This window comes from Lynx rufus, unplaced genomic scaffold (genome assembly GCF_022079265.1).
Source record: "Lynx rufus isolate CCGP_SWC_20201006 ecotype Redwood Valley unplaced genomic scaffold, mLynRuf1.p SCAF_5, whole genome shotgun sequence".
Lineage (NCBI taxonomy): Eukaryota > Metazoa > Chordata > Mammalia > Carnivora > Felidae > Lynx > Lynx rufus.
This window is the reverse complement of record NW_025814867.1, coordinates 34096009-34121169: the sequence shown is the minus strand read 5'-3', so window position 1 is coordinate 34121169 and position 25161 is coordinate 34096009. Positions and strand designations below refer to the sequence as shown.

The window sequence follows — 25161 nt, the reverse complement described above, 5'->3', positions numbered from 1 at the left end:
AGGAAGTGATCAAGTAGGTCTGCCAGTACAAGATAAGTAAAGGTATTACACTAATTCCATTTAATTTCAGTGGTATTTATATTTTGCTACGAGAAAACAAAATCAGAATCCTGTCACCCTGGTATTGAGCTGATGGATGTCAAGGTCATCAGAGGACAGTGAACCAAACTGAAATGCACAACCAAGTCTTTATTCACTTACTGCAATAGTATAAGCAGCCAAAAAATGTTCTATTTTTAGTGTTCTGTTCTTCTCATTGGAAAGGTACCAGGCAAGGGTCAGTGAATGACATGCTGTGCAGATGGGAGGAAACATATCACTGCCTAGGAGCCCTGCACAAAAGACTCCTGCTGTTTCATGGGCCTGGGGAAGGCCTTGGAGTGGAAAATACTGAGTCAGAGTGGAGAAAAGTATATTAGTCAGGACTCCTCCCCACAAGGAGAAGTGAAAAGTACCTCAGTCAGGGCCACCCCACTAAAGAGCTTCTGGATGGAGGCAGTAATGCAGAAATGCTGGTGAGCACGGCTGGCCAAGGGGTCACAAGGGAAGGGTGGAGTCCTGGGGTCTGAGTTCTTGACAGCAACTCCCTCCAGAGATTGCAGTGCCCAGGCTGTGCACCAAGTCTGATGTGGGAGGGCAACTTCCTCTCACAGAGCTTTCCAGACAAAGCCTTTGTAATTGTCAGTGGTTTGGGCCTGAAAGGTAACACATAGGATTTTGGCCTGGAGCTAGACTTCTCCCCTAGACAAACAGCTACCTTCAGAGTTGTAGCATTGGAGTTGATAGATTGAAGGAAACCTACCCTCTTTTCATCTTAATCATATAAAAAAATCCTAGGAATGTAGAGAAAAGGACTTAGGGAGCATACAGCTCTGAGAGGTTTGTATTGCTCTCTACATGTATTTTGTATCTTTGTGACTAAGTAAGCAGGAGCTATAAAAACAAAATTGGCATTCCACTTTTCAACTGGTCCCTCATCTCCAGAATGGGAGCCATCATGAGATCATAGAAAGGCTTCAGATATGGTTAAAAGCTATAAAGTATCTGTACATAGAAGCCTATTGTACGGAGATGGCTCTAGAAAGCAGGAGACAGCACAGCATATTTTAAGCTGGAGGGGCAGTTTTCTGGGTTTCCCAAACTCCACAAAGAAACACAGCTCTTGCTTCTAGCAACATGGAATGAGTGTCCACTAAGTATGTAAAGAATCTTTTTGCTGCTCTTAGGGGTTTTGTGGCCCTTAGGTCCTGCTCACTGCTTTGGATACAATAAAACAATCCTAGCATATTTCTGAGTACAGCCTACTCTCCTACAGCATAGGTTTCTAAAACATCAATGAACTCATATGCAATTGGGAAATAAGAGAATGATTAGTAGTGTAACACGGGCATCACATTATTTATGTGAGTTTTCTTAGTTACAAGGAGCTAGAATAGCCGTAGTATTATAGCTTTCAGGAAGGGGAAAGCGTTGCTAGTATATAGGCAACTGCTCTGTCAGCCCTGTTTTAAGAAAATTTATTTTTTTTAATTTTTTTTAACATTTATTTATTTTTTGAGAGACAGAGAGAGACATAGCATGAGCTGGAGAGGGGCAGAGAAACAGGGAGTCACAGATTCCAAAGCAGGCTCCAGGCTCTGAGCTTTCAGCACAGAGCATGATGTGGGGCTTGAATGCACAGACCGTGAGATCATGACCTGAGCCAAAGTTGGTCGCTCAACTGACTGAGCCACCCAGTCGCCCCCAGTTTTTTTTTTTAATGTTTATTTTTGAAGAAGGGAGAGACAGTGTGTGAGTGGGGAAGGAGCAGAGAGAGAGAGGGAGACACAGAATCGTAAGCAGGCTCCAGGCTCTGAGCTGTCAGCACAGAGACCATCACAGGGCTCGAACTCACAGACCGCAAGATCATGACTGAGCCACCCAGGCGCCCCTTAAGAAAATTTAAAATGAGAGGACTGCACCCAGCATCAGACAAACTCTAGGATGGAGGCAAGTTGCACTTTCCCCCTTGCCCTCCTTGCCTGTTTTAACCTCCACTTCTTCGGCCTGGTCTCCATTTCCATCTTCGTAGTCTAGGCTCATAAAATTAAATTAAAAAAATTTATACGTGCATATGCACGCATTCACACACACACATGTATATGTAAAATGATATAAAGCTGTTGGAGGGGAGCTGAATCATTGGCTTAGTTTGTTTTCTTAATCCGGTGTCTAGGAAAGCATTTTGTATTATCTTGATTTATTTTCTCCCCTTTAGATTAAAGGATCTTCTCAGTCAGAAAAAGGTGGAGGACCCAGAGAAACAAGATGAACCCAGCAAAGACAACCAGCAGCAGGCCCTTATTGACCAGAGATACTTTCAGGTACTGAACAGCTGGCAAAGAGACCGGTGTTGGTAGAGAACCTTGGTTTCGTTTTTCTTTTATTCTTTAATTTTTTTTAGTTTTTATTTACATTCCAGTTAGTTAACACACAGTAAAATATTAGTTTCAATTATATAATAGAGTGATTCAACACGTCCATACAACACTCAGTGCTCATCACAAGGGCACTCCTTAATCCCCATCACTAATTTCACCCATCCTCCCACCCACCTTCCTTCTGTTATCCATCAGTTTGTTCTCTATAGTTTTTTCCCTTAGCTCATTTGTTTTCTTTTTCTTTAATCAAAAAAAAATTTTTTTTTTTTTTTTTTTTTTTTTTTTTTTTTTTTTTTTTAATTTTTTTTTTAACGTTTATTTATTTTTGGGACAGAGAGAGACAGAGCATGAACGGGGGAGGGGCAGAGAGAGAGGGAGACACAGAATCGGAAACAGGGTCCAGGCTCTGAGCCATCAGTCCAGAGCCCGACGCGGGGCTCGAACTCACGGACCGCGAGATCGTGACCTGGCTGAAGTCGGATGCTTAACCGACTGCGCCACCCAGGCGCCCCAAAAATTTTTTTTTTTAATTTTTAAGTAATCTCTTTACCCAACATGGGGTTTGAACTTTCAAGCCCAACATCAAAAGTCACATGCTCCACCACCTGAGCCAGCCAGGCGCCCTTATTTTGTTTCTTAAGTTCGACATATGACTGGAACCATATGGTATTTGTCTCTCTCTCAGAGACAAAATATTAGCATAATACTTTCTAGCTCCATCTATGTCATTGCAAATGGTAAGATTTCATCATTTTTTATGACTGTAATATTCCATTATGCATATGCACATCTTCTTTATCCATTGATCAGTCAATGGACACTTGGCTATTATAGATAATGCTATAAACATCAAGATGCATTTATCTCTTTCTCTTAGTATTTTTGTATTCTTTGGGTAAATACCTAGTAGTACAATTACTGGACCATAGGGTAGTTCTGTTTTTAACTTTTTGAGGAAATTCCATACTGTTTTCTAGAGTGGCTGCACAGTTTGACCCCCACCAACAGTGCAAGAGGGTTCCTTCTTCTCCACATCCTCGCCTACACCTGTTTCTTGTGTTGTTTGGATGCTTTTTATTTCTTTTTGTTGTCTGATTGCTGTGGCTAGGACTTCCAGTACCATGTTGAATAAAAGTGGTAAGAGTGGATATTCTTGTCTTATTCCTGTTCATAGAGGAAAAGCTCTCAGTTTTTCCCCATTTAGGATGATGTTAGCTGTGTTTTTGTTCACATATGGCTTTTACATGTTGAGTTATGTTCCCTCTAAACCTACTTTGTTGAGGGTTTTTATCATGAATGAACATTGTACTCTGTCATACGCTTTTTCTGCATCTATTGAAATGATCATGTGGTTCTTATCCTTTCTTTCAATTAATGTGATGTATCATGTTGGTTGATTTGCAAATATTGAACAACGCTTGCAACCCAGGAATAAACCCCACTGAATTGTGGTGAGTGCTTTTTTTAAATGTATTGTTGGATTAGGATGCTAATATTTTATGGAGAATTTTTGCATCTGTTCATCAACAATATCGGCCTGTAGTTCTCTCTCTCTCTCTCTCTAGCTCTCTCTCTCTCTTTTGAAGTTTGTTTATTTAGAAAGAGAGTTTATTTTATTACCAACTCATTTCATTTGCTGGTTATTGGTCTGTTCAAGTTTTCTATTTCTTGCTGTTTCAGTTTTGGTAATTTATATGTTTCTAAGAATTTATTCATTTCTTCTAGGTTGTCTAATTTTTTGGCATATAGTTCATAATATTCTCTTACAATTGTTTGTGTTTCTGTGGTGTTGGTTGTTACTTCTCTCTGATTTGTGACTTTATTTGGGTTCTTTTTTCTTTTTGATAAGTGTGTCTAGAAGCTTATCAATTTTCTTGATCTTTTCAAAGAACCAGCTCCTGGTTTCATTGATCTGTGCTATTGTTTTTTAGTTTCTATATCATTTATTTCTGCTCTCATATTTACTATTTCCTTCCTTCTGCTGGCTTTAGGCTTCATTTGTTCTTTTTGTAGTGCCTTTAGGTATAAGGTTAGGTTGAGATTTTTCTTCTTAAAGTAGGCCTGTTTTGCCATTTAACTCCCTCTTTTATTTAAAAAAATTTTTTTTTCAACGTTTATTTATTTTTGGGACAGAGAGAGACAGAGCATGAACGGGAGAGGGGCAGAGAGAGAGGGAGACACAGAATCGGAAACAGGCTCCAGGCTCTGAGCCATCAGCCCAGAGCCCGACGCGGGGCTCGAACTCACGGACCGCGAGATCGTGACCTGGCTGAAGTCGGACGCCCAACCGACTGCGCCACCCAGGCGCCCCCCATTTAACTCCCTCTTAGGGATTCCCTCTTAGGATTGCTTTTGCTGCATCCCAAAGGTTTTGGACCATTGTGTTTCGTTTTCGTTTGTTTCCATGTATTTTTAAAATTTTCTTCTTTGATTTTTTGGTCGACCCATTCATTGTTTAATGCGTGTTGTTTAATCTCCATGTATTTGTGGTCTTTCCAGATTTTTTCTTGTGGTTAATTTCTAGTTTTATACTGTTGTGGTCAGAAAAGGTACACGGTATTATTTGAGTCTTTTTGTATTTGTTGAGGCCTGTTTTGTGACCTAATATGTGATCTCTTCTGGGGAATATTCATGTACACTTGAAAAGAGTGTATATTCTCTTGTTTAAGGATGGCATATTCTGAATATGTCTGTTAAGTCTATCTGGCCCAGTGTGTCATTCAAAGGTTTTGTTTTCTTGTTTATTTTCTGTTCAGATGATTTGTCCATTGATGTAAGTGGGGTGTTAAAGTTCCCCATTCTTACTGTATTCGAACTTTAGTTTTCATCTCAGTTTAATAAGTTATCAGGTGGTAAAGAATATTTGTATTTGTGTGTGCTTATCCTGTCTTACCATGGCATGTCTTCTTGGCTAAAAACACTGTAGGTAGCTTGACTTAGAATTTGTCTTACTCCTTGAGAGACTTTGGCCTAATTAAAAGTAGGGTAGTAAAAAGCTGATAAGATTTTTAAGATTGGCCTGTAGTTCTCACTCTCTCTCTTTTTTAAAGTTTGTTTATTTATTTATTTACTTAGAGAGGGGGAGTTTTTTGTTTACTACCCATTTCATTTGCTGGTTGTTGGTCTGTCCTATTCTCCTCTCTTAAGCCATTTCCCTTTTTATTGTTTGTGTTGTTGCTTTTGTTGGTATTATTATTATGACTGTTATTATATATAAATTTATTAAGGTCCTACATGGTTTTGTTTTTATTTAGATATTTAGTCCCTCTGAATTTTAATTTTCTATGTGGTGTCATGTAGAGATCTTACCTTAGTGATTTTTTTTAATGTTTATTTGTTTTTGAGAGAGACATACTATGAGTGGGGGAGGAGCAGAGGGAGGGAGGCACAGAATCTGAAGTAGGCTCCAGGCTCTGAGCTGTCAGTACAGAGCCTGATGCGGGGCTCAAGCTCACAAACCGTGAGATCATGATCTGAGCCAAAGTTGGACACTCAACTGACTGAGCCACCCAGGTGCCCGTAACCTTAGTGATTTTTACAGACCATTTGTTGAATAGATAGTGATCAAGCCAGCCTGTTTACTGACTGAACTGGGCTTGTGCTCATATTTTATTGGACTCAAACAGGGTTTTTTAAACTTTGAATTTAATTACTAATATTTTAAAAATTAAGATATTTTATTTGTTCTTTCTTCTACCTTCTCTTAAAAAGCTACAGAATCTGGCAACGAATTCCTGCATAGTCCTTATCAGAGCAGAATTATGGCTTTCTCTTGTCACATATGGGCATGTGCTCTTTAGTTAGCCATAGCCCCTGGCCATGCTTGCTTCACTCACTCATGGTCTTAACTTGCTTCTAGATGCATTTGAGTTTGCAGTTTCTCATAGACATTCTTTCTCTACTTCACTGAAATGAAACCTCTGTCATATCCACTCATATGCATAGGTTTATTTATTTCTAGACTCCTTAGTCTATTCCATTTTTATACTATTTCCCATATTCTTTTACTTTCTGTAATTTTATAGTAGGTTTTGATACCTTTTAGGAAAAGAATCTTATGCATCGTTCTTTTAAAATTTTTCCTTTATTATATTTTTAGCACATTTACTCTCCTGGATGAACAGTTTGTCAGATTCAAAAATAGATCGTATTGAGAGGAACTGAAATTGAATTAACTTTTTAGATTAATATTTGGAAAGATGACACATTTACATTTTTTAATCATCTCAGAAATATGTCTCTAATTTTCTTTAGGCCTTCCTTTATAGCCTTGAATAAAGTTTTATGTATATATTTTTTCAATTTTTTTAAACAGCTATTTTTTTTTATGTTTATTGACTTTTGAGAGAGAGAGAGTGAGAATACACATGAGTGTAGAGACAACGAGACAGAATCTGAAGCAGGCTCCACGCTCTGAGCTGTCAGCGCAGAGCCCAACGCAGGGCTCAAACTCATGGACCGCTAGGTCATGATCTGAGCCGAAGTTGGATGCTTAACCAACTGAGCCACCCAGGCACCCCTATATATTTTTAAATTTAGCTCTTGGATGTTTCTTGTTAGGTTTATTTCCTAGGTATTTTATAACTTGTATTGCTATCGAGAATGGCATCCTTTCCTCTCTTACATTTTTTAATTGGTTGTTGCTGGTTCTTCATATATCTGTGTTGATTTTCATTTCCAGGCAATTTTATGAAAACAGATTTTTTTTTTTTGATAACTCTCTTGTACCCAGCATGTAACTGAATTTCTTTTATTTCATTTTGTTTCTTAGATTCAATTTGAGAGGCTTTGTCCTTTAATAGGCAATTAAACCATCATAGATATTGAGACCTTACTCATATATCTGCTTTTATTCCTGACATCTTTGTTTTCTATTTATATGTTTTCTAGTTCCATTCTTTTTTTTTTCCCTGAAATTTGCTAGGTTGATATTTGTCTTCTTTTTCTTTTCTAGTACTTACAACATCTGTTATCTTAATTCTTTTCTACTTGTCTAATGTTTACTTTCAAGATACAGTTTTTATCCATATCAAGAGTTTATCAGTATCTGCAAACTGTTTCTGAATAAGATAAGACCTATTTGTGAGTTGGGTTGTTTTTGTTTTAATTCTCATCTCTCTGGTAATTGTTTAAGTCATTTTACTATTTTCTCATTGTTAATACACATTTTTCTGCCAGTCATCTGACTGTGGTCAAGTCATAAGAAATGCTCTGCTGTCAGTAATAAATCTGTGAAGGGGATTTAGTTTCTCCATTAAAATATGTGTAAATACAAGAGAGGGTGCCTGGGTGGCTCACTTGGCTAGTGTCCGACTTTTGGTTTCAGCTCAGGTCATGATCTCACAGTCTGTGAGTTTAAGCCCCATTTCAGGCTCTGCACTTGATGGTGTGGAGTCTGCTCGGGATTCTCCCCCACCTCTCTGCCCCTCCTGCTCTCTCTCTGTCTCTCTCAAAATAAATAAATAAGCTATGTGAATAAATACATACATACATACATACATACAAGAGAAAAAAATGTTGAAATATTCTCTCTTAAACTAAAAAAAAAACTCGTAAGTAAACATCTGAAGTTTTTTTTTTTAGTTTTTTTTTTTAACCTTTATTGATTATTGAGAGACAGAGAGAGACAGAGCATGAGCAGGGTAGGGGTCAAGAGATGGGGAGACACAGAATCCGAAGCAGGCTCAGCACAGAGTTCAACGTGGGGCTCGAACTCACAAACCGCGAGATCATGACCTGAGCCAAAGTTGGACGCTTAGCCAATGGAGCCATCCAGGCGCCCCAAACATCTGAAGTTTTATTACCAGGAGACCTATGAATATAGCTTGAAGTATGAGTAGGGACAAAGATTCGAGATCAAAATAGTATCTTGTCTTTATGCTTATATAATTATTTATTAAATGATCTGGGCTTGATGGTGGTAAATAAGGAAATTACTTTCCTCCCCCTTTTTTAAAAAATTTATTTGAGAGAAAGAGAGAGAGCGAGCGAGCAAACCAGGTAGGGAGAGATGGGAGAGAGAGAATCCCAAGCAGGCTCCGCACTGTCAGCACAGAGTCCAGTGTGGGGCTTGAACTCATGAGCTGCGAGATCATGACCTGAGCCAAAACCAAGAGTCAGATGCTTAATCGACTGAGCCACCCAGGCACACCTACTCTTTTCCCTTTAAACTTGCTATTTTGGGTCTCCTCCTTTCCTTGGATGATATATAAGGTAGAACTCATAACTGTCAACAGGGGGCGTATAGTCACAGATTATACATGTTAAGATATTTAAAATTCACTCCAGGCATTGATAATATTAGGGAGTTACTGTTAAATTTCTTATATATAACAATGGTGTTATGATTTTGTAGGAGAATATGCCTATTTTAAGAGATGCATACTTAAGTATTTGAGGATAAAATTTTATCATGTTTATATTTTCTTCAGATGATTCAGCTAAAAATAGAGTGAGCAAATATGGGAAAATGTTAACAGTTGTTGAATCCAGGTAATGATTATGTGGGTATTTATGATAGTTCATTTTATGTATCAACTTGACTGGGCCATGGGGTGCCCAGATATTTGGTTAAAGATTATTCTGAATATGTCACATATGAATATGTGAGGGTGTTTATGGATAAGGTTAACATTTGATTTGGTAGAATGGATAAAACAGATTGCCTTCCCTAATGTGAATGGGTCTCATCCAGTCATTTGAAGACATGACTAAAACAAAAAGGGTTAATAAGAGGGAGCCTTTGAGCTGGGACATGAGTTTTTTCCTGCCTTCAAACTTAAATTAAAGCATTGTCTCTTCCTGCATCTTAAGCCTGTGGGCATTCAAAGTAGAAGTATTTCCTTGACTCTCCTGGGTCTCCAGCTTGCCTACTGCAGAAATTGGGACTTCTCAGTTTCCATAATTGTGTGAGCCAATTCCTTAAAATTAATCTCTTTAGATGTATTTATATACACATACATTGTTTCTCTTTCTCTTTAGAGCCTTTGGTACTGAGTGGTTGTAGAGGAACAACATATTAAGGATGAGTTCTCTGAATTGGGTCTGGGGTTTCCAGAATTGACATGATGTTTCCAGGATTTCTGTATAGAATGTGTGGGACTTTATTATTCACTGTCCTTACACTCTGGCCTTTAATTGAAGCTATGAAACAAACAACAGGAAATGACCCCTTTAAACATCTGATTTAGCTTAAATATGAGGAGATAGAATTAGAGAAATGTGAGACTCTAGCTAAGGATATATTGATGATTATTTTTCCCTGTGTGGATTATAAGAGGTCATTCATAACTACTTTCAAGTCTAAATCATTTGAAATGCATTTTCGCTTTTCTATGAAGTCTGTAGTTCTCATTAGAATTACATGTTTAATTCTGTTGATGCAACTACTGTACTTCCAAAACATTACAGGTGTCAGTTAAAGAGCTTCTTAATGTCCAAAATTAATTCTGAAAATGATGATACATTAACATAGAAAGCACTCCTGTAACCTAAATCACTTGGATAGGACTATGATAGACATTTCAACTAAAACATTGTCTTTTTTTAAAGGTGCTGAGTAGCATCAATTCAGTTGTTCACAATCCAAGAGCTCCAGTGATAATTCATAAACAGAGCAAAGGAGGAGCCCAACATTTTCATAAAGATTTTGTTCAAGATTGTGGATTTGAGCATCTTATTCCTATAATAGAAATGTGGGCAGATCAACTGACTTCCCTAAAGGTAAAGGGTTGAATATTCTTCATTATATAGATCCCGCTCTACTTTCATCTTCCTCTTTTTGGTGTCTCCATGCTGCAGCTTTTCCTGGCCCTTATTCCTCTTCAGATGTAATATATTTTGTTCTTCATTCGTTTTAATTGGGGATTTTTTCCTTCTTCATATTTGAAATAATTTTCCTTCTTTCAAAACTGTCCACATTTGTTTATTCTGTAGAGCAGTTAATAGTCCAAAAGCAGCCAATACTACTTTTACTTATTCTGTCTATCCATGGAAGATAAAAATTTCTTCACTTTCTTTTTTTTTTAATTTATTTAATTAATGTATTTTTATTTTAATGTTTTATTATTTATTTTTGAGAGAGAGATAGAGACAGAGTGTAAGCAGGGGAGGCGCAGAGAGAGAGAGAGGGAGACACAGAATCCGAAGCAGGCTCTAGGCTCTGAGCTGTCAGCACAGAGCCCAACGTGGGGCTCAAACTCATGGACTGTGAGATCATGACCTGAGCTGAAGGCTGATGCTTACCTGACCAAACCACCCAGGCACCCCCCTTTTTTTGTTTGTTTATTTTAGAGAGAGAGAGAGAATACAAAGAGGGGAGAGAGGACAGCAGTGCTCTAAAGGGCCAAGCACTGTGCCATGCACATAGAGGATGCTCAGTAAATGTTTATTTACCAGTCTTGCTTACCAATTGACCAGTCTTAGAGTTTTAAACTTACAGTAGCTTTGTCCTTTGTGCACAGTTTAAAATACACTAGGACAGGAGTGCCTGGGTGGCTCAGTCAGTTAAGCGTCTGACTTCAGGTCAGGTCATGATCTCGTGGTTCATTAGTTTGAGACCCTCATCGGGCTCTGTGCTGACAGCTCAGAGCCTGGAGTCTGTCTTGGATTCTGTTTCTCTCTCTCTCTCCGTCCCTCCCCCACTCGCGTGTGCTGTCTATCAAAAATAAATAAACATTAAAAAAATTAAAATAGAGTGGGACAATTTGTCTAGGCCAAGAAGATTAAGTAGGCTGTCATGAAGACTAGAATTAATTTAATTTAGAATCTTTTAAGTTAATTTTTTTCAAGATAAAAACCTGCCTGGAGATAAATGCTATAATAGATGAGTCCTGAACACATTATCCTAAGTGAAGGAAAGCCTGTCACAAAAGGACACTTACTGTATAATTCCATTTTATGTGAAATGCCCAGAATAGGCAAATTCATAGAAACAGAAAGTAGATTAGTAGTGACCCAGGGATTGGGGACAAGGAAGAATGGGGAGTGGCTGTGAATGGGAATGACATTGCTTTTGGGGGTGATGAAAATGTTCTGAAATTAGATAATGGTGATAGTTGCACATCTCTGTAAATTGATTAGGATTACTGAATTGTACACTTAACAGAGGGTGAATTTTATGTTAGGTGAATTACATTTCAATAAATCTGTTATAAAATATTCAGGTTTATTTTTTATCCATCAATAGTTAAAAAATAAGTACTTAAATAACATATAGTACTAATAAATAACATGTAATTACTTTAAACATCTAGAGTTGACATAATCAAGGGGTATCTTGATGGCTCAGTTGGTTAAGTGCCGACTCTTGATTTTGGCTGGGGTCATGATCTTCGAGCCCCACATTGGGCTCTGCCCTAACAGTACTACTTGTATTGCAAGACATCACTAGCTTATCAACTTAAATTTTATTAGAAATGTTTGCAGAGCCTGCTTGGGATTCTCCCTCACTCTCTCTCTGCCCCTCCCCTACCTGCATGTGCTCTCCCAGTTTCACAAAATAAATAAATTAAAAACAATAGATTGGAGGTCATCAATATATCATGTTTTGTGTAAGCCCTATATTTACCTGGAGAAAGCAATATAACAGACTTTTTCTAAAATGGTAATGGTATTTTTTTTTTAATTTTTTTTCAACGTTTATTTATTTTTGGGACAGAGAGAGACAGAGCATGAACGGGGGAGGGGCAGAGAGAGAGGGAGACACAGAATCAGAAACAGGCTCCGGGCTCTGAGCCATCATCAGCCCAGAGCCTGATGCGGGGCTCGAACTCCCGGACCGAGAGATCGTGACCTGGCTGAAGTCAGATGCTTAACCGACTGCACCACCCAGGCGCCCCGGTAATGGTATTTTAAAAAGGTACTGATTGGGGCGCCTGGGTGGCTCAGTCAGTTAAGCGTCTGACTTCGGCTCAGGTCATGATCTCATGGTCCGTGAGTTTGAGCCTGGCATCAGGCTCTGTGCTGATAGCTCAGAGCCTGGAGCCTGCTTTCGATTCTCTGTCTCCCTCTTTCTCTATACCTCCCCCACTTGTGCTGTCTCTCTTTCTCTCTCAAAAATAAACATTAAAAAAAAAAAAGGTACTGATGATGATTTGATTTTATATATATATATGTGTATATATATATATATATGTATGTATATATATAAATATATATAAATACACACAATTCTTGTTTATATATATAACATGTGTGTGTGTATGTGTGTGTGTGTATATATATATATGTATATATATATATATATAATTTTTTTAATGTTTATTTTTGAAAGAGCAAGTGTGAGTGCGATGTGGGGAGGGGCAGAGAGAGGGAGGGAGAGAGAGAATCCCAAGCAGGTTCCACGCTGTCAGCCTAGAGCCTGACACTCAGGACTCAATCCTACGAATCATGAGATCATGACCTCAGCCGAAATCAAGAGTTGGATGCTTAACTGATTGAGCCACTCAGGAGCCCAATGTTTATATATATATATATATATATATATATATATATATATATATATATATATATAGTGTGTGTGTGTGTGTGTGTATATATATATATTATATATATATATTAAACCTGCCTGGATAATTTTACAGTAAAACCTTGGTTTGTGAGCATAATTCATCCCAGAAACATGCTTGTAATCCAAAGTACTTGTATATCAAAGCAAATTTCCCCATAAGGAATCATGGAAACTCAGAACATTCATTCCACAATCCAGAAATATTCATGTAAAAATGATTACAATACTGTAATCTAATACAAAGTAATAAAGAAAAATAAATTAACCTGCACTTACCTTTGAAAACCTTTGTGGCTGGTGTGAGAGAGACAAAAGAGAGGAGGGTTATACCGCTATCACTAACAGAATCACTGCTGTCTGTTGGCTCAAATGGAATCTTTCTCGTTTTGGTCAACTTTAACAAGGAACCTATTCAGTGACCTAGCATTGAAGCAATGCATTCCTAAGCTTACTCTTGTATGGAAAAGCAAAGGACTGTCCATAGGTGCTTCGAAGTGACAAAACATACACTAGTGCTGGTTGAGGGCACCTTCCAAAGTTCTGAAAAATCACTGATTTTTGCCAAACACCATGGCCTGAGACCAAGCATCCGAGCATGGGAGACTGATCACCCACAATCCCTCAGTGAGAGAGAGAGAGAGAGAAACCATTGGTTCAGTTGTGATGATGTGACGTTTGGCGTCACATATTACTTGTACTGCAAGACATCACTAGCGTATCAACTTAAAATTTATTAGAAATGTTTGCTCGTCTTGCAGGACACTTGCAGAACAAGTTACTTGGAATCCAAGTTTTTACTGTATTTTATTATCATTATGGAAACTTTTAAAAAAATCAATAATACTATGTTGTTTCTTTTGTTATAAAGGATTTGTATAAGTCCTTGAAAATACTGTCTGCAGAACTGGTGCCTTGGCATAATTTAAAAAAGGATGAAAATGAAGGTATCAGAGTTGAAGATCTGTTATTTATAGTAGATACCATGTTAGAAGAAGTTGAAAATAAGGAAAAGGTAATGCTTAATACTTATGTAAATTTTCACATTTTAATGTAATCTTATCTTAAAAACGGATACTGATACAGATCTTGATATTCTACTAGAATTCTATGTCTCTTTAAAGTTTTTATTAAAGCCTTGGGATTATTTTAAGACGTGGACCATCTTTCTCTTTCTCTTTTGGACAGGACAGCAATATACCAAACTTAAAAACTTTGCAAGCTATTGTTTCTCACTTCCAAAAATTATTTGATGTGCCTTCTTTAAATGGAGTCTATCCTCGAATGAATGAAGTTTATACTAGGCTTGGAGAAATGAACAATGCTGTGAGAAACCTCCAAGAACTCTTAGAATTAGGTGATGACTCTTTGCCCTGTCTGGCCCCCATTTAAGAATTATTCCTGATAGATTCTGGTCTCCCTCTCTCTGACCCTCCCCCGTTCATGCTCTGTCTCTCTCTGTCTCAAAAATAAATAAACGTTAAAAAAAAAAAATAAAAAAGAATTATTCCTGATAAATCAAGTAAAAGTAGGTTAAAATTTTTTTAAGTAAAAAATTGAGGATAATGGAAGCATAAAGTATTTGATTTAATGATTTTGAAAATTCAGTTTTAAAATACCCTTTTATTTTTTTCTTACAGATAGTTCAACTTCATTGTGTGTGTTGGTGAGCACAGTTGGAAAATTGTGTAGGCTGATTAATGAGAATATGAATGAGCAGGTTATGCAGGTATTAGGACCTGAAGATCTCCAAAGGTATTTATTTTAAAAAGTATGCAAAATATTATCCAAAATGCTTGGAGTGATGAAATTAAAGACTTTCAAAACTTTATAAGTTATTTACCTTTCCTGTTTGGGATAGCATCTTTTAAATAATTTGACAGTCTAAAATATCTCACACCTTATAGATAGATGGAGAGAATGCCAACCATTTTCAAGGTAAAAATAGATGGTAGGGCCTCTAAGTTTATATAGGGTGGGTCAGGACTCCAGCATTACTGCTCTAAGCCTGTTCCCAGGGGAAATTATATATGGAGAAATTCAGACCTTATTAGCAACATCATGTAAGTGTTCAGAATATATAAACCAGTCCTATTTTTAATATACCACCATAGACCACTTAATAATTACTAACAGTGTATTATTTGATTAAAAGATAAATGTTAAGGATTTTTTTTAAAGCTAGTCATCTCTAAAATAAGATCTGATTTTTTTAAAAAATATTGAAACATTCTAGCTATACTTCAAGCAACTCTTCCCACCCCCTCCCCCCAATTTGGTACTGTAACATATGGGAAGAGGAACATATACATAAACCACCTATTCCATATATTATGTAAGTTTTCCAAGAAAAATCCTTACCTAATCTGACACTTGAGTTTTCTGATACTTGATGCTTTTTTTTTTTTTTTAATTTTTTTTTTAACTTTTATTTATTTTTAAGAGTGAGAGAGGGGCACCTGCGTGGCTCAGTTGGTTAAGCACCTGACTTTGGCTCAGGTCATGGTCTTAAGACTTGTGGGTTTGAGCACCGCATCAGGCTCTGTGCTGACAGCTCAGAGCCTGGAGCCTGCTTCCCATTCTGTCTGTCTCTTTCTCTGCCCCTCCCTGGCTCTCACTCTGTCTCTCTCTCTCTCTGTCTTTCTCTCTCTCTCTCACTCTCAAAAATAAACAGTAAAAAAAATGTTTTCAAGAGAGAAGGAGAGAGAGATGGGAGGAGAGCATGAGCGGGGTAGGGGCAGAAAGAGGGAGACAGAGGATCAGAAGCAGGTTCCATGCTGTGAGCGCAAAGCCCAATGCTGGGATTAAACTCAGGAATGTGAGATCAAGACCTGAGCTGAAATCAAGAGTTGGCCGCTGCTCAACCAACTGAACCACCCAGGTACCTCAAAACAAGTGGGTTTTTTTGTTTGTTTTTGTTTTTTGAGAGAGAGGGCACAAGTGAGTGAGGGGGTGTGGAGAGAGAAGCAGGGCTCCAGCTCATCTGATATGGGACTCAAACTCAGGAACCATGAAATCATGACTTGAGCTGAAGTCAGATGCTTAACAACTGAGCCACTCAGGCGCCCCTGATACTTGCTGCTTTTAAAAGGAGCATAGCTCTCATTATTGGTCTTTTTTCCCTTCCCATATTTATACTGTCTACTGATACTTATTCTTAATGTTTAATAGAATACTGGATATAAAAACCAATTTTTAGAAAACGTTAAAAAGCAAGGTCTCTTAAAAATCCTTGAGCTAAATGGAAAGTTTTCCACATCAGGAGTGTTACATAAATTTAACTTTGGAACACGTGTTTACACTGATAATAGATATTTCTCTACAAAAGTAGTAAAAGGTCAACACAGAGCTCAAAAATCAAGGATTGAAGTAAATGATTATTACATTTATATTTAAATTAGCAGGAAATTTCCTAACATTTTGAAAATGTTTTATTTTCAATCAAATGCAAACCTTAAGTTGGAAATTCAGTGTAAACTGTGCATTTTTTTTAAAAGCATTATCAACAAATTGGAAGAACATGAGGAATTTTTCCCAGCATTTCAGGCATTTACTAATGATCTACTTGAAATCTTAGGTAAGATCTTTGTTGTTGGTGGTTAAATTTTGAGTCTTAAGATATCATTGGGTTGGAGGAAAGAGTGTTCCTTAGTCACTGTATTAGTGCTTGTACCTAGAAGTGTTTTGTTAGAAAGTGTCTAAAAAGCACTAACAGTTCTGGAAACACACTCCTAACTTGCAGTTAGAGTTGGTTAGGGTTGGTCTACAGAACAGAGAAGGTACATATCCTTTAAGGAGCTGGGGATTGCCTTTGTTTTGAAATCTTAAAAGGAGAATTGGCATTACTCTGGCTGGTCCCAGTTTAACCCTAACTCTGTCATGGCTTAATGAGAAGAAATCGTGGTAGAATTTATGATCTTGGAGGATGTTTTGTGTTGTTTTTTTTTCTTCCCTTTTTTTTTTTTTTTAAGATAGAACTTACTGTGTTTTTTAAATACACAAATTAAATTTCCTTCTCAGGTGATAAGTAATGTAAAATAAACATCTGTATAAAGAAAGACACATTTATAAATCTATATATAGTAGGGAAGATATATATTTGCATTTTTGGTCATATTGAGAGTTTTGTTAGTTTTATCTCTTGAAGGGAAAAAATGTAACTTATTTAGGAATTTTAGGCAAAACAGAGACCCAAGTCTCTTATCTTATAAAATTTTTTTTCATGTTTATTCATTTTTGAGAGAGAGAGAGTGCAAGTAAGGGTAAGGCAGAGAGAGAAGGAGACACAGGATCTGAAGCAGGCTTCAGGCTCTGAGCTGTCAGTACAGAGCCTGACAAAGTGCTTGAACGCATGAACTGAGAGATCATGACCTGAACCAAAGTCAGATGCTTAACTGACTGAGCCACCCAGGTGCCTCTAAGTCTCTTAAGTGTGATTATATATGGCTATAAAAGTAATTTATCTTACTATTAAGAACATTTTTAAAGTTTAAAGTGATTTATTCAGTGATTAATTTTTTTTTATATAGCTCATTTGAAAGATTTTTTTTTTCTTTTTTTTTTTTAAAGAATGCCTCCTTGACATAGGAAATTGAATTGGAAGAGGAGAGGGCACCTGGCTGGCTCAGGTGGTAGAGGCTGTGACTCTTGATCTTATGGTTGTGAGTTCAAGCCCCACACTGGGCATAGAGCCGACATTTAATAAATTTCTTAAATTAGAAGAGAAAATGAGGTTTAGTAGAAGATAAGGGAATGAGTAAATTAAAATTTGGTAAGAAGATGAATAAATGAAAGAAACATCTGACTGGAATATCTAGCCTAGTAAACGTAAAAGTTTTGTGGCCTATTTTATGTAGACTGTGGAAGCAAGGGAGACAGTGACTGAATGTGTTTTAGGCATAGAAATGTGTTGCCTCGTATTCCAAACAGCTTTGTTTCATAGAATAATATTTTTCTTGCTTTGTGGTAGCAGTTAAACAGTGAGGTTCTCATCATTAATAAACATTTCAGTTGGTGTACAGGTAACACTTATTTCAGAATCCTTCTATAGAAACTTCCTCTTAGATACGATACTCAGCATGGTTCATGTGGCATCATTTACTTCAATAAGCCATATCTCTCTGCGGATGAACTCTGTATTTTTGTCACAGTTGAAACTCTGGAGTTACATATGACACTTAACATTGGGAAAGTTAAAATTGTTTGGCAAACATAACTATTTTTATTATTACTAGATGTCATTTTAAGAACTATGGAATGTTGTACTGAATACCAGATATGGAGAAGGACTTTGTTTTCTTACATAAGTGGTATGATTAGCTGAGAATATTCTCATACCAGCCAAGATCCTTCTCTTGTGGGATTTATTTATAAGGCAGATTTTTCATGTAGTGAAAAAACAAGTGTGATTTCAGAATGGGGTTCAGGAAATAACTTGATCTTGTACCTTACCGTGATATAAAGTATGAATCAAATAATCTGTTGTAGATCTGCATATATATATTTTTTCTTATATCCTGATGCTTTATAAGTGTATCTAGACAGGTATTCTGAGTGAAGTCAGGAGCTTAAATAGCATAGGCTATAAATTTAGGCTAAAGGAAAAACAACCAAAATTCAGCTAAACATGGAAGAAGAGAGGTGGAATCTAAGGAAGCATTTTTACATAAAAGAAAATGAATTTATAAACAGTGGCCTAGCAGAATAATGTAGAAAAAAGTGGTCAGAATCTAGAGAACCTCCCACTGGGGCTTTTGGGGCTGGAGTCTAGATAATGAGAGAAAAGGACCTTGCTTCTCCAGTGACCAAGAGCTTTCAGACTGAATTCTAACAGGCTGGTTGGAAGCAGACAGTCTTAGAAAGAGAAACCAAATTCACAAAGAATCTGGCAGAGAAGAACCTGAGCTAGTTTATCTGGTAAGGTGGACCAGACTAAGCTCTGCAGTACATTGCATCTGAGATTTGTACTTTGAGAAGCCTCACACTTTTTATTAGGTAGATATGTTGTTTCATCTAAAAGGTAGACCTCAGAATGATCTTACTAATGAGAAATTTGTCCAGTAGAATTAAGGAGAGGACTATGTTCCATGAGAAGAGATCATTAAGTCCTCAGATGGGTACCCAGAAGAGAGACAGCTTCTACGTAGGATTTCACCATGTAGGCTCACCCATTAATTATATAGATTTAAAGAGGCAATGACATATCGCAAATGTGGCCAGTATGATCTCTTAATAAGAGGACACTGCTAATGAGATTAATATCAGAGTCAGAGGATACTTGTAGGTATATGGTAGCTTTTACAAACAGATGCCCTGTAAAGCATCTGTGTTTCAGTCAGTGATACTCTTATCACCACTATTGTATAAAAATTTCTTGTGCATCAAAGTGCTAGTGTTGCCTTTGCGTTTGAGGTTTTCCTTTGCAGAGAGATTGTCATTTCATCTGAGCCTATCACTAGATAAAGCTATTCTTATTCTTGTTTTTCTGTTACAGAAATTGATGACTTGGATGCCATTGTACCTGCAGTAAAGAAATTAAAAATACTTTCATACTGAAAACAAATCAAATTATTTTTACTGTGTAAATTGCATTCTTAACATTCTGAGTATTTGGTAGGATCGTGCTTTAAGACAAGGGTTAAAAATGTATTTACTCTCAGAATTCATCCCCTTCTTAATATTGGGTCTTCCCATCTATATTTTTGTTAACTTTGAGATTCTTATAGAGAAAATAGTTGCGAAGCTAAAGTGGTAAGTTAACTTTAAATCCTTTAATCTTAAGGAATTCTTGAGTGCTTATAAGATTGTTTTAAAATGTAGTGTGTAAGTAAAAGAAAAACTCAGGGAGACAGGTTGCAAACAATAGAAAGATTGCATTTAAATTGAGGGTTTACTGACCTTTTTTATTCTGGGAATAAGGATTGCCAATGGCAGTCTTGAATTCAGCCAATAGGAACCTACTGCTTTCCTGGCAAGGAAATTGCACAATCTACTGAGATATCCTTCATGGCACTTGACCTTTCAAAGCTGGAGGAAGAAAAGGAAGAAGGAAAAAATGTTTTATCTTTGGGTTAGGTTAGGAAATGAATTATGAGGTAATAGAGAGGAGTAGATAATAGTCTCTCATTGAAAAAAGTGTCTTTTTTGCAATCTTGATGTAATGTACTTTTTATAAGGACATGAAATCTTAAATAAAGTTCTTGTGAAGAATTTCCAAATGTAAGTGTCCTCAGTGACTTATTTGCATTATTCACATATAACGAGTCATATTCTCTTACAAGGCTGAGCCTTGCTGCATTTTATTTTACCAAGAATACTTTTATTGCTGCTTCTACTTATTCTCTGTTCTCAATATTCAGTTTGAGTTTCTTAAGGGACCAGTGTTACTCCCCCCCCGCCCCCGCCCCACCAATCCCTTGCCACTCTGTTATAAGTAGCAGGCCTAGGTTCATTCTAGATTTAAAATTCTTTGATTTGTTAGGCTGCAGTTACATTTCTAAAAATTTTTTTTAATGTTTATTTATTTTTGAAGGAGAGAGAGGGACAGAGTGTGAGTTGGGGAGGGGCAGAGAGAGAGACACACACACACACACAGAATCTGAAGCAGGCTCCAGGCTCTGAGCTGTCAGCACAGAGCCTGATGAGGGGCTCAAACTCACAGTGAGATTGTGACCTGAGCCGAAGCCAGATGCTCAACCAACTGAGCCACCCAGGCACCCCTGCAGTTACATTTCTAAACACGAGCCCACAATCTGTGAAAGGACCTGTGTCTTTTGAGAGTTGGGTAGAAAAAGTAATTGGATATTTAATTATGTAAATACTCTGAGCTGATTAGATCACTCCAAGAAATTGCTGTGAGGCAGCTAGGAAATCTAATGTTATTTGAAATGAAAAAATATAATTTAAAAAGTATGTGAATTTAAATTTTGTTAGCTAGTTTAAGAATCTCTGGTTGACTCCTGGGTTTTTTTTTGTTTTTGTTTTTGTTTTTATTTTTTTTTTAACGTTTATTTATTTTTGAGACAGAGAGAGACAGAGCATGAACGGGGGAGGGTCAGAGAGAGGGAGACACAGAATCCGAAACAGGCTCCAGGCTCCAAGCTGTCAGCACAGAGCCCAATGCGGGGCTCAAACTCACGGACTGCGAGATCATGACCTGAGCCGAAGCGGCCGCTCAACCGACTGAACCACCCAGGCGCCCCTTAGCTCTTAGTTTAAAACAAGTTTCAAACTCTTCCTCAGAGGCCTCAAGAGTTTTTTGGAGGATCACTGAATGGGACAGTGCCACTAGTAAGAACTTTAGGCTCCCTCTGTTGGATCTACTTTTACCCAGTTTTAATTATTTAAAATATAAGTAAAGTACTGAAATTAGTGTTTAGCCCCCTTTTAACTTTTTAACTATGGAATAATTGATTAGTAGGTTGAACATATTTAAAGTATACAATTTGATAAGTTTTGATGCACCTATACCTGTGAAACCATCACCACAACCAAAATAATAAACATATCAATCTCTCTCCAAAGCTTCTCTCTTTGCTCTTGGTAATTTACCCAGCCCCTTGCCACCCCTAAGCAACAACTGATCTGTTCTCTGTCATTATAGACTCGTTTGCATTTTATGGGATTTCATGTAAATGGAATCATAAAATTGATTTTAAAAAGTTGTTCTCTTTTTTTGTCTGGCCTCTTTCACCATAATTGTTTTGAGATTTTTGCATGTTGCATTTATTAATAGTTCATTCCTTTCTATTGCTGTGTAGTATTCCATTGTATGAATATACCACAATTTGTTTATCCATTCACCTAGTGATGGAGATTTTAGTTATTTTCCAGTTTTTTACTACTACAAATAAAACTGCTATAAACATTCATGTTCAGACTGTTAGGTGGACATACCTGGTATCCAGTGTCTTGAAAACTGTTGTTTCATGTATTTTGTCTGTTCTTTGTTTTGTTTTGGTTCTGGTTGGTACAGGTGGAAGGGTAAATTTGGTTTCTGTTACTCCATCCTGGTTAAAAGTGGAAGTTTAGAAGTATTAAGTCTGAAAATGTGTAGGGTTCTTAGGTTGTCTTTTTATTATTTTTTTTAGTTATTTTTTTCTAATTTTACTGCATTGTAGTCAGAACATGTTTTGTTTTTTGGTATCAGGTCTTTGGAAATTGTCGTTTCTTTGTCACTTTTTATGTGATGAAATTTATACATATTCCACAAGTTGTTTTAAAAAAAAGCCTGATCTCTATTTGATATATATGGCTATTATACTTTTTTTAATATATATAATTTATTGTCAAGTTGGCTAACCTAGGGTGTATACAGTGTGCTCTTGGTTTTGGGGGTAGATTCCCATGATGCATAGCTTACATACAACATCCAGTGCTCATCCCAACAGGTGCCCTCCTCAATGCCCATCACCCATTTTCCCCTCTCCCCTGCCCCCATCAACCCTCCGTTTGTTCTCTGTATTTAATTTTATTAATTAAGTTCAATAATTAATTTAATATAATTTGTTGTCAAATTGGCTAACATACAGTGTGTACAGCGTGCTCTTGGTTTTGGGGGTAGATTCCCGTGCTTCGTCGCTTACATACAACACCTAGTGCTCATCCCAACAAGTGCCCTCCTCAATGGCCATCATCCATTTTCCCCTCTCCCCTGGCCCCCCATCAACCCTCAGTTTGTTCTCTGTATTTAGGAGTCTCTTATGGTTTGCCTCCCTCCCTCTCTGTAACTATATATTTTTTCCCTTCCCTTCCCCCATGGTCTCCTATTTAGTTTCTCAAGATCCACATATGAGTGAAAACATATGATACCTGTCTTTCTCTGACTTATGTCACTTACCATGATACCCTCCAGTTCCATCCACATTGCTGCAAATGGCAGGATTTCATTCTTTCTCGTTGCCAAGTAGTATTCCATTGTATATATAAACCACATCTTCTTTATCCATTCATTAGTTGATGGACATTTTGGCTCTTTCCATAATTTGGCTATTGTTGAAAGTGCTGCTATAAACATTGGGGTACATGTGTCCCTATGAATCATCATTCCTGTGTCCTTTGGATAAATCCCTAGGCGTGCTATTGCAGGGTTGTAGGATAGTTCAATTTTTAATTTTTGAGGAACCTCCACATTGTTTTCCAGAGCAGCTGTACCAGTTTGCATTCCCCACACAGTGCAAGAGGGTTCCTCCACATCCTCACCAGCATCTATTGTTTCCTGAGTTGTTAATTTTAGCTACTCTGACCAGTGTGAGGTGGTATCTCAGTGTGGTTTTGATTTGTATTGCCCTAATGATGAATGACATTGATCATCATTTCATGTGTCTGTTGGCCATCTGGATGTCTTCTTTGGAAAGTGTCTATTCATGTCTTCTGCCCATTTCTTCACTGGATTATTTGTTTTTCGAGTGTTGAGTTAAGTAAGTTGTTTATAGATTTTTGATACTAACCCTTTATCTGATATGTCATTTGCATATATCTTTTCTCATTGCGTGGGTTGCCTTTTAGTTTTGTTGATTGTTTCCTTTGCAGTGCAGAAGCTTTTTATCTTCATGAGGTCTCAATAGTTCATTTTTGCTTTTAATTCCCTTGCTTTTGGAGACATGTTGAGCAAGAAATTGCTGTGGCTGAGGTCAAAGAGGTTATTACCTGTTTTCTCCTCTAGGGTTTTGATGGTTTCCTGTCTCACATTCAGGTCTTTCATCCATTTTGAGTTTATTTTTGTGTATGGTGTAAGAAAGTGGTCTAGGTTCATTCTTGTGCATGTTGCTGTCCAGTTCTCCCAGCACCATTTGCTAAAGAGACTGTCTTTTTTCCATTGGATACTCTTTCTTGCTTTGTCAAAGATTAGTTGGCCATACATTTGTGAGTCCAATTCTGGGTTTTCTGTTCAATTCCATTGATCTATGTGTCTGTTTTTGTGCCAGTACCATACTGTCTTGATGATTACAGCTTTGTAGTAGAAGCTAAAGTCCTGGGTTGTGATGCCTCCTGCTTTGGTTTTCTTTTTCAACATTACTTTGGCTATTCAGGATATTTTGTGGTTCCATACAAATTTTAGGATTCCTTGTTCTAGCTTCGAGAAGAATGCTGGTGCCATTTTGATTGGGATTGCATTGAATGTGTAGATTGCTTTGGGTAGTATTGACGTTTTAACAATGCTTATTCTTCCAACCCATGAGCACAGAATGTTTTTCCATTTCTTTGTGTCTTCTTCAGTTTCCTTCATAAATTTTCTATAGTTTTCGGCATACAGATCTTTGACATCTTTGGTTAGGTTTATTCCTAGGTATTTTATGGTTCTTCGTGCAATTGTAAATGGGATCGATTTCTTGATTTCTTTTTCTTTTGCTTCCTTGTTGGTGTATAAGAAAGGCAACCGATTTCTGTACATTGATTTTATATCAATGTACATTGATTTTATATCAATGTACATTGATTTTATGTATTTGAATTTGATTTTTCTGTACATTGATTTTATGTATTTGACTTTGATTTTATGTATGTGACTTTGCTGAATTCATGTATCAGTTCTAGCAGGTTTTTGGTGGTGGAGTCATTCAGATTTTCCATGTAGAGTATCATGTCATCTGTGAAAGTGAAAGTTTGACTTCATCTTTGCCAATTTGGATACCTTTTATTTCATTTTTCTGTCTGATTGCTGATGCTAGAACTTCCAACACCATGTTAAAAAGCGGTGAGAGTGGACATCCCTGTTGTATTCCTCATCACAGGGGGAAAGCTCTTAGTTTTTCCTCATTGAGGATGATATTAGCTGTGGGCTTTTAATATATGGCTTTTATGATTTTAAGGTATGTTCCCTCTATCCAGATTTTCTTGAGGGTTTTTATTAAAAAAGGATGCTGTATTTTGTCAAGTGCTTTTTCTGCATCTATTGACAGGATCATGTGGTTTGTATCCTTTCTTCTATTGTGATGTATCACATGGATTGATTTGCAGATATTGAACCAGCCCTGCAGCCCAGAATGAATCCCACTTGATCATGGTGAATAATTCTTTTAATATACTGTTGAATTTGATTTGCTAGTATCTTGTTGAGAATTTTTACATCCATGTGCATCAGGGATATTCGCCTGTAATTCTTTTTTGTGGGGTCTCTGTCTGGTTTGAGAGCCAAGGTAATGCTAGCTTCATAGAATGAGTCCAGAAGCTTTCCTTCCATTTCTATTTTTTACAACAGTTGGAGAAGGATAGGTATTAACTCTGCTTTAAATG

General features: G+C 37.1%; 1 protein-coding gene across 2 annotated transcripts in view; it reads left to right on the top strand.

The window, feature by feature from the left end:
* Nucleotides 1–20117, top strand: part of CEP70 (centrosomal protein 70) — a 75850-nt gene extending 55733 nt beyond the window's left edge. For both annotated transcript variants that reach the window (XM_047100043.1, XM_047100042.1), the window contains 7 exons: nucleotides 2258–2363; nucleotides 9972–10142; nucleotides 13799–13942; nucleotides 14116–14284; nucleotides 14568–14682; nucleotides 16425–16504; nucleotides 19421–20117. In XM_047100043.1, the coding sequence (XP_046955999.1) occupies nucleotides 2258–2363; nucleotides 9972–10142; nucleotides 13799–13942; nucleotides 14116–14284; nucleotides 14568–14682; nucleotides 16425–16504; nucleotides 19421–19482 (847 nt within the window). In that variant the 3' untranslated portion in view covers nucleotides 19483–20117. The remainder of the gene's footprint in view (nucleotides 1–2257; nucleotides 2364–9971; nucleotides 10143–13798; nucleotides 13943–14115; nucleotides 14285–14567; nucleotides 14683–16424; nucleotides 16505–19420) is intronic.
* Nucleotides 20118–25161: the final 5044 nt, after the last annotated feature.